At 32.7% G+C, this 13,542-nt stretch overlaps 1 protein-coding gene and 1 long non-coding RNA gene across 2 annotated transcripts in view; one reads left to right on the forward strand and one right to left on the reverse strand.

Annotated features, from left to right (window-relative positions):
* phf14 (PHD finger protein 14) overlaps window positions 1–6,925 on the forward strand; it is a 162,160-nt gene extending 155,235 nt beyond the window's left edge. The window contains exon 18 of the mRNA XM_056479623.1: window positions 6,173–6,925. Within this exon, the coding sequence (XP_056335598.1) occupies window positions 6,173–6,244 (72 nt within the window). The 3' untranslated portion in view covers window positions 6,245–6,925. The remainder of the gene's footprint in view (window positions 1–6,172) is intronic.
* Window positions 1–13,542, reverse strand: part of LOC130246587 (uncharacterized) — a 40,489-nt gene that overhangs the window by 1,520 nt on the left and 25,427 nt on the right. The window contains exon 4 of the long non-coding RNA XR_008839454.1: window positions 3,148–3,256. This is a non-coding gene — a long non-coding RNA (uncharacterized LOC130246587). The remainder of the gene's footprint in view (window positions 1–3,147; window positions 3,257–13,542) is intronic.

A 13,542-nucleotide genomic window follows, 5' to 3' on the forward strand; every position in this document is an offset into this window, starting at 1 on the left:
AAAACCTTTATTGGTCCATCGGCAAATCTGCGAATGGACTCTGTCAGACCGGCATTTAATTCAGTTCAATTCATCTTTATTTCTATAGCAGTTCTGTTTAGTTCAGTTCAGTGTGGGTTAATTTTCACTGCTGATAGTCCAAACACTGAAGAGTAAATCAATTGATGCGCATTTAAAACTGTGATGTAAAACATCCAACATTCTGAATGACTTTTAGAAAGAATTTCAGTGAAATTATGTATATTGTAAAGTCCAGTTCAAAATGTTTCAAATAATAACTCATTCCAAAGTTTGAGATTTCGTTTAAATGGTTTCAAAGTGCAAGTTTTGAAAGTAAAAAACCCTGATCATTTCTGTGTAAATTACAAAAGCAGTCACATTGTGCAAATGTGTGCTGTAGGTGTTCAGCCTGTAGGATGAGGAATGCAGTTTTTTTTCAACATAACACTTTTCAAAACTGCAAAGGATAAACTTATTTAAAACTTCTCAGCCTACATACTGCCTATTGTATTATAAAATATTCTTAAAACAGAATGGTGAATTTACATTAAATATTATTAGCTTAGAATTTTCAGAGTAATGTTTAGTTTAAAAATATGATTTATCAACTTGCCTCTTATTCACATTACACTACAATTTTTTTCTTTTTTAAATATTTCCCAAATGATGTTTAACAGAGCAACGAAATGTTCACAGTATGTCTGATAATATTTTTTCTTCTGTAGAAAGTCTTATTTGTTTTATTTTGGCTAGAATAAAAGCAGTTTTTATTTTTTTAAATCCTTTTTAAGGTCAAAATTATTAGCCCCTTTAAGCTATATATATTTCCATACTCTACAGAACAAACCATCATTATACAATAACTTGCCTAATTACCCTAACCTGTCTAGTTAACCTAATTAACCTAGTTAAGCTTTTAAATGTCACCTTAAGCTGTATAGCCTATATGTCTTGAAAAATATGTAGTAAAATATTATTTACTGTCATCATGGCAAAGATAAAAGAAATCAGTTATTAGAAATGAGATATTAAAACTATTATGAAATGTGTTTAAATAATCTTCTCTCTGTTAAACAAAAATTAGGGAAAAAAATAAACGGTGGGCAAATAATTGAGGGGGTTTAATAATTCTGACTTCAACTGTATATATAAACAGTATATTAGTACTGCTTTAAATGAGTTTTCAGTTTGACATGATCCTTTAGAAATCATTCTGATATGATTTGGTGCTCAAGAAATATTTCGGATCATTACCAATGCTAAAAAAGAAAACACTTGGCAAAATTATTAAGGTAGGTGTTGTTTTTTTTAACCAAAAAAGAAAAAAAAAAAGAAACAGATTTTGTCGAAAGGCATGTTCATTTTTGATTCACCCTCATTAACTTTTGACACAAACTGTCTCTGTTTCTTATTCTGCATTTTGTTTTCACTTTTGTACATTATAATTTTACACGTGATGTCATTTTTTTTGATTTACGTGCATTAATTTATAATCTACAACCATGATACATTTGGCTGGATTTTGCTCCCATAGGCAAGCTGTTGAACTTCGACTTGACTTAATATGACTTTTTTTGTACTTTTAGAACAATATTTTTAATTCATCAAACACCTGTTGCCACGTGTTTTTTAGCATTGATAATGATCAGAAATATTTCTTGAGCAACAAATGATCATATAAGAATGTTTTCTAAAGACTCTTGTCAAAGTGAAAACTCAGTTTAAACCAGTACTAATATACTGTTATTAATACTGTAATTCAATATTAATTCATCTCTGCATGCATCCATGTGTTCTCTCTGCTGGTGTGCTCTGCTGTCCCATATTCAGCACACACAGAGAGGACTGTCCATGAGTCCTGCTTTCACCCTGCCTCTAGAGTTCAAAACTAAATCACAATCAGACCTTGTCGTGTGGGTCAGTGAGTGAGCGTTTGTGTTCATGTGTGAAAACGGTCAATGGAGGCTCAACGTGAGATTGTTAGCATGCACTGGACCTCCCTCCTCCACTCTTGTAGCCCTTTTAAGTGCTGACTGGCCTGATGATAACGAATGGTGCCAGCGGTAATTGGAAAATTGGCAGGCTTGTCAGAGAGATTTGGTGGATGGCACAGGCTGATCCGGCAGCAAGGTTCATGAGGTGTCGTCCCACCAACAGATTTATATCTCCAAACGGCCCGGCGACGACAAAGTACCCAGAGTTCAGGAAAAAAAGTAACTCATTTTTCATAAAGGCCTGGCTGCATATCAAAAGTCATGCACAGACAGAGACAAGAGCCATATGGGAGAGACATTGCTGAATAAAGCAAAGCTGTCTGGCCAGATGAACTGCTGAGACGGCGACTCAAGACACCGTTTTGATCACAATTCTGAATCCTAAATGTCTGAATTCAGCTCGCTTATATTCGTTTTCCTTAACCTGTTCATTTGTAAGTTTGAAACACTCCTGCTGATAATTTAAGGTTTGCAATGCAAGTCCTTTTAGATTAATTTCATACCTATTTTTTGCAGTTTCTGTTCATTTATTTGCAATATTTTGCTTGAATTTAAACATAATATTTCTATTTCTAAAGATGTCTGGTGACTAAATTGTTATTTTTATAAATATATCTGTTTAATAAATTAGTTTTGTTCAAATATATCACCTATATTCATTCAAATAATATTCAAAAATAAGATTTTTATTGTGGCCTGAAAGTATTTTTCGTCAACTTTTTTCTAGGTTGTTACTATATTGGTTGGATTTGTGTCTATAAACATATAAAGAGCTTTTGGGAGCAGGAGATGCCTTTAATAACATGTCTAAAAATGAAAATAGCCTTTATTAGTGTGTTGTTTATTGAGACATACTTCATTACAAGGTTCTGACTAGGTGATTACTATGTAAATGCTATTACTCTATTGATTGATTTTCGTAATGTAAGCAGCTTTAAGGAACAGTTGAGGCTTTTAATGAGATTTTTGTGGTTGACGCTTGTTTTCTGCTTTTGCTTTCTGTAAGTAAAGTCATGAATCATCATGTGCTTCTCAGCTGTTTGAGTGTGCGGTGTGTGTGTGTGTGTGTGTGTGTGTGTGTGTGTGTGAGGGCTGTGCGTAGATGTGTTTATTAACCTTTGGAGGAGGGGATAATTGCATCTGTCAGACTCACTTAAAAGCTGAGATGGCCGTCATTTCCTGTTTGTCGTCTCCTCTAAATCTGCAGGTTGTGTAAGTGACTCTGGTGTGACGTTTGCTCTTTGTTCTCTGCCGTGGAGCCTCTGAAATTAACATTATTCAGAGTTAAATGTAGATACAGCTTCCAATCATGGCTTGTGAGATTTTTTTAAGCAAATTTCAAGGAAGATGCATTCGCATAATACTATATTTATTGGTTCCCTACTATAATTGTATTAAGAGTTTTAAGAACTTTTATTGGGGTGTAAATTGAAATTTAGCTGGCAAATAGTTTATTTAACAATGTATATTAGTGTTTTTAATAGTGTAATTACTATGTTATGACCAGGGGTGTAAAGTAACTGATTACAAATACTCAAATGACTGTAATTGAGTAGTTTTTCTCAGGAATTGTACTTTACTAAATAGTTTTATAAATGAGTACTTTTGCTTTCCCTTGAGTACATTTTTAGTGCTGTGTCTGTACTTTTACTCCACTATTTTCCTTCAACCTGCAGCCACTACTTTATTTTTTTCTTGTCTATGGGGATTAGAAAAATTATTCCTGTGATTCCTGTCCAATCAAATCGCACATAGAAGGTAAATCGGCTCATAATGAACTACCTCAAGACATGGGTGATTTATAATTGCAGCAAACTGTTAGGAAGCATTAAAATTGTCTAAGAAGATGTCCAAAATCTTTACACGCATTGACCCAGAGACTGTTTAGATGCATGTCACGGATGAGAAGATGACAGATGTTTACTGTATGATGACTGAAATGGCCTTAAACACACAGCAGGTGTTTGAAGTCAACATGACGTCAAATTGATGTTGTACCCCAATGTCATGGGGATGTTGCATTCTTTTTGGAAATGAAAATCGGAATGAAAATAAAATTAACCAAATGGGGTATATGCCGAAGCATGCTAATAGGACTTTGAATTTGCCAGTAACCTGGGTTAATCGTTTCCGGTGAATTGTATGCCAATGCAAAATCGGCGCGTTTTGTTTTCTTTATAAATCAGCGATCTCCACTGGCTGAGTGATATCCGATATAAAGTGGGTCTCAGATTGTACAAGAAGCACTGCATTAAATTACATTTTCCCCCGCCATGTCTTTATTATATAAGCATTTATTTTACCCCAATATATTCAATGAAGCTTCTGCGCTAGCCTGCCGATTCTGACAGGCGCGTGCGAGCAAATGGCTTTTTGTCTCGTTTTACGCTTGAGCAACTAAATGAATGCCAAAATCTGTTTAACTGATTGTATTTGAGTTGTGTTACAACATCGATGCTGTAAAAAGAACTGTATAAAATAGAAAAAACTCACAATAACAGGTCACCGGAAGTTTATCAGTATGGAAAACACACTAGCTCGGCATATACCCTATATCAATATCATTTGGTGTTGTTATTGTACATCAAAATAACGTTGTCCTTGGATGCTGGCTAGACCTTGGTCACCTGACATCACAGCCTAAATCTAACCTACTATTAACCTCTTATGACGTTGTGTGCCTGCTGGGCAATACCTAGATACACTACAGAATGTTACGTTTACACACACACACACAAATTACATGTAAATGCATCAGCTTTTTACAGCATAATACTCACTACTGTTGAGTACTTTTGAAAGGTCTGAAAGGTCTACTTTTTACTCATACTTTGAGTAATATTGACAACAGATGCTTTTACTCTACTGCACTACATTTTTAGGGAAGTAATGGTACTTTTACTTGAGTATGATTTTTCAGTACTCTTTCCACTACTGGTTATGACTATGTTTGTTGTCAAGTTAGCAAATGCTATGTTCACTAATGTATTAAAGAATTTGCTACTTTCATTGATACACTTATAGGCATTGATAAGGCTACACTGTATAACAAAAATGCTGTTCCACACAATTGCTTCATCTTGTCCCAACACAAATCAAAAGTTAACTCAATCATAATTCAAGAGGATCGAACACAAAAAAATTAAGTTGTCCTAAAAAAACTTAATTGTTTTATGTTTAATCCACTTAAATTTGTAAAAACTAATAAGCTAATTTAACTTTTTCATGTTGTCCCACGACAAATCGATTGTGTGGAACCCAGCATTTTTTTTACATAGCAGTATTTGGTGTTGTCAACTTATTCGTTTTTAAACTATTAATTAATGACAGGATAACAGAAACAACAACAAAAAAGAACTACTAACATTGTACATGAGTTTTACAAAGAGTCAAAGCATAAAGTATACATATACAAAAAAACAAAAAGCTGTAGAGTAAACGGGAACTGGTTTAAGAGTATTGGAAAAAAGTTGAGAAATAAATGAACAGTTTTAAGAGCTTTGAGATTTTTAGAGGACACAATAGACCTAATGTACTGTTGAAGTTTCTTTTCAAAAACTTAAAACAGTGTATCTGACATTTTTCAAGAAATAAAAGAAGATTGATAATGCAATATTCCTTACTTTTATCCTCAGGACTTGTCTACTTGTTACTTAGAAATGTGAGGACATGCCGTCTGCGACTCAGTGCTCATTTCTATGTATAATTTCTTTGTATAACTTATTAAAGTAAATACAACTTTGCAAAATGGAACAATTGTTGAGTAACAACACTAGCACTTACTCCATTGGTATGTGTTTGATTGCTGTTAATCCTAAACTTCCAACACAATCTCACGGCAATTCGTAACTTTTTGATTTAGTAGCTAATTCGTACAATTTAGTACGATTTGCTCATCACCCAATGACCCATTTAAAGACTCAATTAGATTAACTAGGCAAGTTAGGATAATTGAATAATAAATAAATTTGTTTTGTAGAAAACCAAAACAATATTAAGGAAGCTATTAATATTGACCTTAAAATTGTTTTGTTTTTTTACAAAACTAAAAGCAATAAGACTTTCTTCAGAAGAAAAAAAAAAGAATCAACATTTCAAAGCAGTGTTAATCATTTTAACTTCAACTATACATCTATACCTTTTTATGGTTAAAGGAAATACTTTTGTTTATTTTTCAGGAGGAAGAAGCACAAGAAGTTGAAGAAGAGTCTGTGAATGACGAAACAGCAGAGCAGGAAATCCCAGACTGAAAAACTGACATGAAGTAACTGAACTCACTTCCTGCTGAATGGCGGGATTCAAAGTGGAAAAAAAAAACCCACAAGAACTGCCACTGCTTCACCAGACTCCAACTCTAACGTTTGATAACCAGTATATCGATGAAATGACCACAACTGTGGATGCTGTGATCTCTTCTATATATTTTATTTTCAGATATATTGCACAGCATCTTCCGTCATGGTTTCTGACACTGTTCTTAAAGATTATTTTTTCATACACTAATTTGACATTTGCTATGACTCATGGGTGTGAATGTCATATCTGTATTTGTGCCGTCCCGTAAACACCTCTTTAATATGCATTTTATATTTGCCTTCATTTTTTTTTATGCCAAAGCACACTATGTGAAAATGAACACCGACAGGAAAAACTGACCGTCATCGTCTTGTGTCATATAAATAATTCATTACATCCTGATGATGAGAGCAAAATCTATTTTATTATTTTGTTTTTTACAGATCTCATTTTTATAACTACAGTATATTCCAGAACATGCTTTATCATTGACGGTGTTGATGTCCATGTTTAAGGCTGTTCTCAGTTTGAGTGTAAAATTGTGGGACAATCCATCTGCCTCAGTGATTTCAAGTCTGTATTTAGGTACTTCCAAAAATGAAAAGTGACCTTCATAATAAACATTGTGATTTCTATTATTTTTTTCTGTTATTGCAAAAGTAGCGTATCTACTGGACCTGTCAGTCAAGATAAATGGCACGCTTAAAGAAAAAGGCAATCTCAAGTGCACTTTCCACAAATGGAGTACAAAAATAGGGCTACTAAAAATGCTCATCGAGTGAACAAGCTTTTAAAGAAAAGAAATCTTGTTTTTTTTTTAGGTTGTTTTTAATAATTTGGTTTGGTTGAATAGTTTGGATATGATTTAGCTAGTGATAGAAGTTTGCTAAAATATCAATATGTAATATTTAATAATTACTGTAGATTAAGATTAATTAAGAATTATTAGCCCTCCTGTTTATTTTTTCCCCCAATTTCTGTTTAACTGAATGTTAACACATTTCTAAACATAATAGTTTAATAACTCATCTCTAATAACTGATTTCTTTTATCGTTTCCATGATGACAGCACATAAAATTTTACCAGATATGTTTCAATATATTCAGCTTAAAGTGACATTTAAAGGCTTAAGTTCATTAGGTTAACTAGACAAGTTAGGGAAATTAGGAAAATGTAATAAAATATGTATATAATCTAATATTAAATATGTAATCTGAATATAACAGTGGTTTGTTCAGTAGCCAAACAAAAAAATATATATATTGCTTGAGGGGGCTGATAATATTGACCTTAAAACGCTTTAAAATAAATAAAAACTGCTTTCATTCTAGCCGAAATAAAACAAATAAGACTTTCTCCAGAAGAAAATTATTATAGGTAATACAGTGAACATTTCTTTGCTCTGTTAAACATCATTACAAAAACTTTGACTTAAACTGTATATAATAAAGATATAGACACAAACGTATCAACCAATAAATGCTTATTTTATAAAGAAAAAAAAGTCTATAAAAAAGACAATGATGTTGATGAATGTTTCATCAGTCAAAACATCTCCATCTCTAAATTATTTGAGTGCCCAGAAAAGGGCTATATAAATGTAAGAAATTATTATATTTTTATTAAATACACAGTCTTATGAAAATGCACGATATGACTTAAAGACAGAGAAAGCAGTTTTCTATCACTATCTAACCACAACTTCTCTATCTGGAACATCATCCGTTTTGATTTATCAACGTGTCTTACATTAGTTGTGTTAATCACTATTCCTCATCCTCCCATTTTTTAATCATAAATGAAAAAAAAAAGAAAAGTGTTCTCCAACTTTCTAAATACAATGACGTTGTAGTAACAAAATTCAGTAGACGTTTTATTTTCAGGTTCTTTGGTAGGAAAGATCTTCAGAATGATTGAATTATTGAAAAGACAGAACAATCATACACACTGAGACAAACTCACTCACTCAAGCCTCATTCACACTACAAGCAACTATTTATTTCAACGGAGAGTGAGCGAGCGATTTTATTTTATTTAAAAAAAATAAAAGTAAACTAATCACTTTTTTCCAATACACCTTTTTTTTTACCCCAGCTTTTCTATATCTAGCAAAATAACAGTCCACTTCTAAATTCAACACGGGCTAGAAGTGTAGATATTATAGACTTAATGAAGCACTAAATATGTAATATTGTGATAATTACAGTATAATTATTGGAAACTGACGTGCTAAAATAGTCTGACAGTGTAAAAAGAGATTCGTTTTTATACTTTATTAAAAAAGCGAGTACAATTTGCATCATTCTAAAAATTGTCAACTTAACAGTTGCAAGTTACAATGGGTTTACTTACATTACTTTTGTAAAGTCAACTTGTTGCTTTTTAAGGCAATTTGTTTACTCGCTTTAAATAACTAATCCCTTTTTCACTTAGCAAAAACATTACTAGAAACACTGAAAAAATGATTCATTTGATTTACTAAATGTTTTCAGGTAAGTTGAAGCAAAAAAAAATGTATATGGGCTAAATTTAAACAATAAAATAAGAAATGTAGCAGTTCAACTTGTCTTTCAATTCAGCTCATATAAATTCTTTGCAACAATTTGCAATTAACCCGTTTTCAGTGTACTGTAAAGTGACCGATAACATAAGTATTTCACCTTAGTTAAGCAAAAATAAATGAAATATTTAGCAGATTAGATTTGAATAGTACTACTTGATCTCAACATAGTTTTAATTGCGAGGTACAGCCGGGAAGGTTTGGTCTTTTTAAAAGGGCCACAGACATTTTATTTTGAAATCTGGCTACTTTAAGAGGTTCATTTTCAGTTAGATATTCATATAACCAATTAGTTCTCACAGCCAAAACATGAAACTAAAGATCGTATCAATTATCATAGTGTAATTATTTAAAGGGATAGTTCACTAAAAAATGAAAAATGTCAATTTACTCACCCTTTACTTTCTTCAAACCTTTATGAGTTTCTTTGTTGAACGAATTTTGGAAACATGTAAATGTTGACGTCCATAGTATTTGTTTTTCCTACTGGTTGCCAGTTTTCCTCAAAATATGTTCTTTAATGTAATAAAGAAACTCATGAAGATTTACAGGGTATGAGCACTTGATGGAGAGTAAATATTCACTCCAGTGACTGATGACTTGAGAGATGCAGATTGAGTGAGGTTTGCCAGTGGGCAGTATAACAGAAAAGCATCTCTCTCTGCTCTGTAATGTCTTTGACTCTCAGTGCACGTCATTTAAGCATTTCCTCACACCACAGGGGCCAAACACTGCTGTATCCCAGGATCTCATTCATTGCTCCCTGTGCCTGTCAGGGGATCTGGCTTGCATTCTGACATTAATGCATGGAGGGGTGTAATTCCAATTTGTTCCAAAGCAACTATTAATTTGCCCATTTCAGGAGCAGGAGGAACCCCTGTAAGACCACTGAACCATGAAAGACATTATCTGAAGGGCTCCCTTTCTTTCTTTCTTTTTTAAGAAGAGGAAGGGTTTGGTGTTGTGCTGCTGATTGATTCTTTATTTGCCAAAGTCAAGGATATTCACTACAGGTTCAGTCCAGCTGATGGTTCAGATTTTGATTTGTTTTGCTGCCATGCAGTAAAATTAGTAAAGGAGAAAAATTTAAATAATAATAATATAGATTTTTAATTATTTTCTTATATATTTTTTTACGTATTTATATAATTTTTATATAAACATGTTTTTATATATAACTATATATTTTTAGTTTTTTCACACTGTTAAATTGACATGTAGTGTTCTACGTTTTTAATACTAAACTTAAAAAAATCTCAGATTTTGGTTGAAGATGACCAAAATAATAAGTTTTTTTTTTTAACTAATAATAATAAAAAAGTTTGTTTTTCTTCAGTGGATTCCCATCGACAGATTAATTTAATCATTAGCAAAATAATTATTGTACATTTTGATTTCAGATGAAGGTGACTTGAAGGTACACTGCAAAATAAATAAATAAACAAATTCTTAGGGGATTTTTTGGCTTGTTTCTAGTCCAAATATCTAAAAAAAATAAATAAATAAATAAATAAAGTGTTTTCTAGGCAATCAAAACATAGTGTCTTGCTTTTTAGAATTAATGTCAAGTTTAAGTGATATCCATAAAAAAGCTACATAATCTGCCAATGGTGTAAACAAATTAATCTCATGTCAAAAGGAAAAAAAATCTATTAATTTTGACACATAATTCTTAAAACAAGACAATATTTTTAGGTTGTCTAGATAATGCTTCTTGATTTAAGAATTTGTAGATATTTGGACTTAAGACGAAATGTAAGAAAAGCTGATATCTTTAAGAAAAGAAAAGATGATCTTTTATGATAACAGAATCTCCATAATTACTATTCATTCATTCATTTTCTTTTCAGCTCAGTCCCTTTATTAATCCGGGATCGCCACAGCGGAATGAACCACCAGAGCACATGTTTTTTTACGCAGCATCCACACACTCTCATTCACACACATACACTACGGACAATTTAGCCTTCCCAATTCACCTGTACTGCATTTCTTTGGACTGTGGGGGAAACCAGAGCACCCGGAGAAAACCCACGCAAACCCGAGGAGAACATGCAAACCCCACACAGAAACGCCAACTGACCCAGTCGAGGCTCAAACCAGCGACCTTCTTGCTGTGAGGCGACAGCACTACCTCCTGCGCCACCCCCTCAATAATTACTAATATAAAGTTATTTTGAAAGAAAAAGTAAAATGTGTATTTTATGACTAGGCACAGGCATATTTTGAGTTTTAATATTACTAAGGTAGTTTTGATTGGCCATTGGGTTGATTTTGGGCTACACTGTTAGACTTTGCCACAATTTTACAGTTAATTACTGCAAAAACAGTAAAATACCACATACTTTCTTTAAAGTAAAGAAGTAAAGAAAGTAAAGAACTTTTATTGTCATTGTAGTTGTACAACGAAATTTGTTTGGTAACTCACAGAGACCAGCAGCAATATAAAAGGAGAGAAAACAGACAATAGACATAATACTAAATATAAGATGCAAGATAAAATATACTAAATGAAATAAGTCACATTTACAGTTCACTACTGTAATATGCACTGCATTAAGGGTCATTTTTTAACTTTTACAGTAACTTACTGTTAATTAGGAATTTGCGGTATTCTGCTGTAATCAAAGTAATCAAGTACTGCTAGAGTAGTTGAAGACAAATGAGACAGTCGATGGACAAAAATTAGTCGCTTGCTTGATTAAATTCAACAGTAAATACTTAAAGGAAAGGTTTTGTACTGCTAGTGTAAAATGTAAATACATTACAGTAAAACTAGCGTAAACATTGTCATTGTAAAATTAAAATATGTTGAAGGTCATTTTATCATGAAAAAAGTTGCAGTAAGGCTATTGTACTGTAAAAAAAAAAAAAGTTGAACTCTGCTACTGTAAAACACATTTATAGTCAAGTTACTGTAAAGGGGCAGTTGCGGTAACACAGATCAACTTGATCACAAGCAAAATAAACATTGTAAATTTTGACTTGAAAAGTACACCGAAAATATGTTTTCTTCAAAAAAAGTTTTGCCTAGTTTCTAGTCCAAATATATAAAAAAAAATGTAAATCAAAAAACATTTTCTAGACAATCAAAAAAACACACAAAATGACAAAATTATAAGACATTTGCCTTAAAAACAAGCTAAATAATCTGGCAGTGGGGTCCTGTTTACAAGATTATTTTGCTTGTTTTAAGGAAAAACTTACTTAATTCTGGCACATGATTTCTTAAAACAAGACAATATGTCTCATCTAGAAAACATTTCTTGATTTAAGAATTTGTAGATATTTGTACTAAAAAACATCAAAGACAAACATTTTTTGCAGTTTAAGATGGTCTTTTATGATAAAAAAATTAATAATTACTAATATAAAGTTATTTTGAAAGAAGAAGACTGTAGAATGCATACAGTACAGTGAAGTAAAGTGTGCATTTCATGAATTAGTAATGGCATGTTTTAAGTTTTGGTATTATTGGAGTAGTTTTGCTTGGCCATTGGGCTACTTACTGCATGTTAGGAATTTGCGGTATTCAGCTGTAATCAAAGTAATCAAGTACTGCTAGTGCAGTTGAAGACAAAACCAAAAAAGTTAGTCACTTGTTCGGAATTGATTAAAGTCAATAGTAAATACTAAAAGTAAAGGTTTTGTACTGCTAGTGTAAAATGTAAATACATTACAGTAAAACTAGTATAAAAAAGTGTTATACTGTAAAATTTAAATGTGTTTAAGGGTATTTTAATACAAATAGAAGTTGCGGTAAGGTTATTTTACTGTAAAAAATACGTTTTTGCGGTAGCACTCTGCTACTGTAAAACACATTTATAGTTAAGTTACTGTAAAGGGGCAGTTGCGGTAACAGTGCTGTTAGTAAGTTACCACAAAAATACAATTAAATAAATCTAACAGTGTAGTTTTGTTGCAAACACACACACACACACACACAGAAAGTTTCTATATTGAAATAAGTCATCATGTTGATCTTTGCTCTGACTTCACTGCTCTTCCACGTCACTCTCTCTCTCTCTAATATCTGCTGTTTGATGAGCAAACGAATAACTCCAGATTCACTCACGAGGCCGCGCGACATTTCCATCAGATCTCTGAAGATCCACGGTTGCGCTCGCTCGTTGTCCCAGGGTTTTAATTGCTCGAAATAAAGCCTAAAATAACATCACCTTGGTATCAGGCGGCATTCGGATGACCTTTTCCACGCGCTGTAGTGCTGTGACATAGTCATTTTGCAGACTTTAATGTACTAAGAGAGAGAGCTCTGTTCACAGGGTGCTAATCTGCAGCTCTCAACACCTCGTTCCACACGTACTCATTAGGAGACGCGGGTCTTAAAAGGGTTCCTGACACACGGCGGTTAGACATGTTAATAACTCCACTCTAGGAAATACTGTATGGAAGATGACAGTGTAAAATCCAATGCGATTTTTTTTCCTATTCTTTAGGGTTCGAGGAGGTTCAGTTCAGTCCTAAGTAGGTTGAGTAGGTTGTCTCTGCTTAATAAAGCAGATGTGACAGAATATGGAGAGGTTTTTTAGGCTGCTGTGTAATTGTTGCCTTGAAAAATGATTACATCAAAGCTGAATTATTTCTCCAAGTGCAGCTTGTCATACTGTAAATATTAATATATCTGAATTCATTTTGCCAATTTACTTCTGTCACACAGATGCGTTGTTATG

Source organism: Danio aesculapii, chromosome 19 (assembly GCF_903798145.1).
Source record: "Danio aesculapii chromosome 19, fDanAes4.1, whole genome shotgun sequence".
Taxonomy (NCBI): domain Eukaryota; kingdom Metazoa; phylum Chordata; class Actinopteri; order Cypriniformes; family Danionidae; genus Danio; species Danio aesculapii.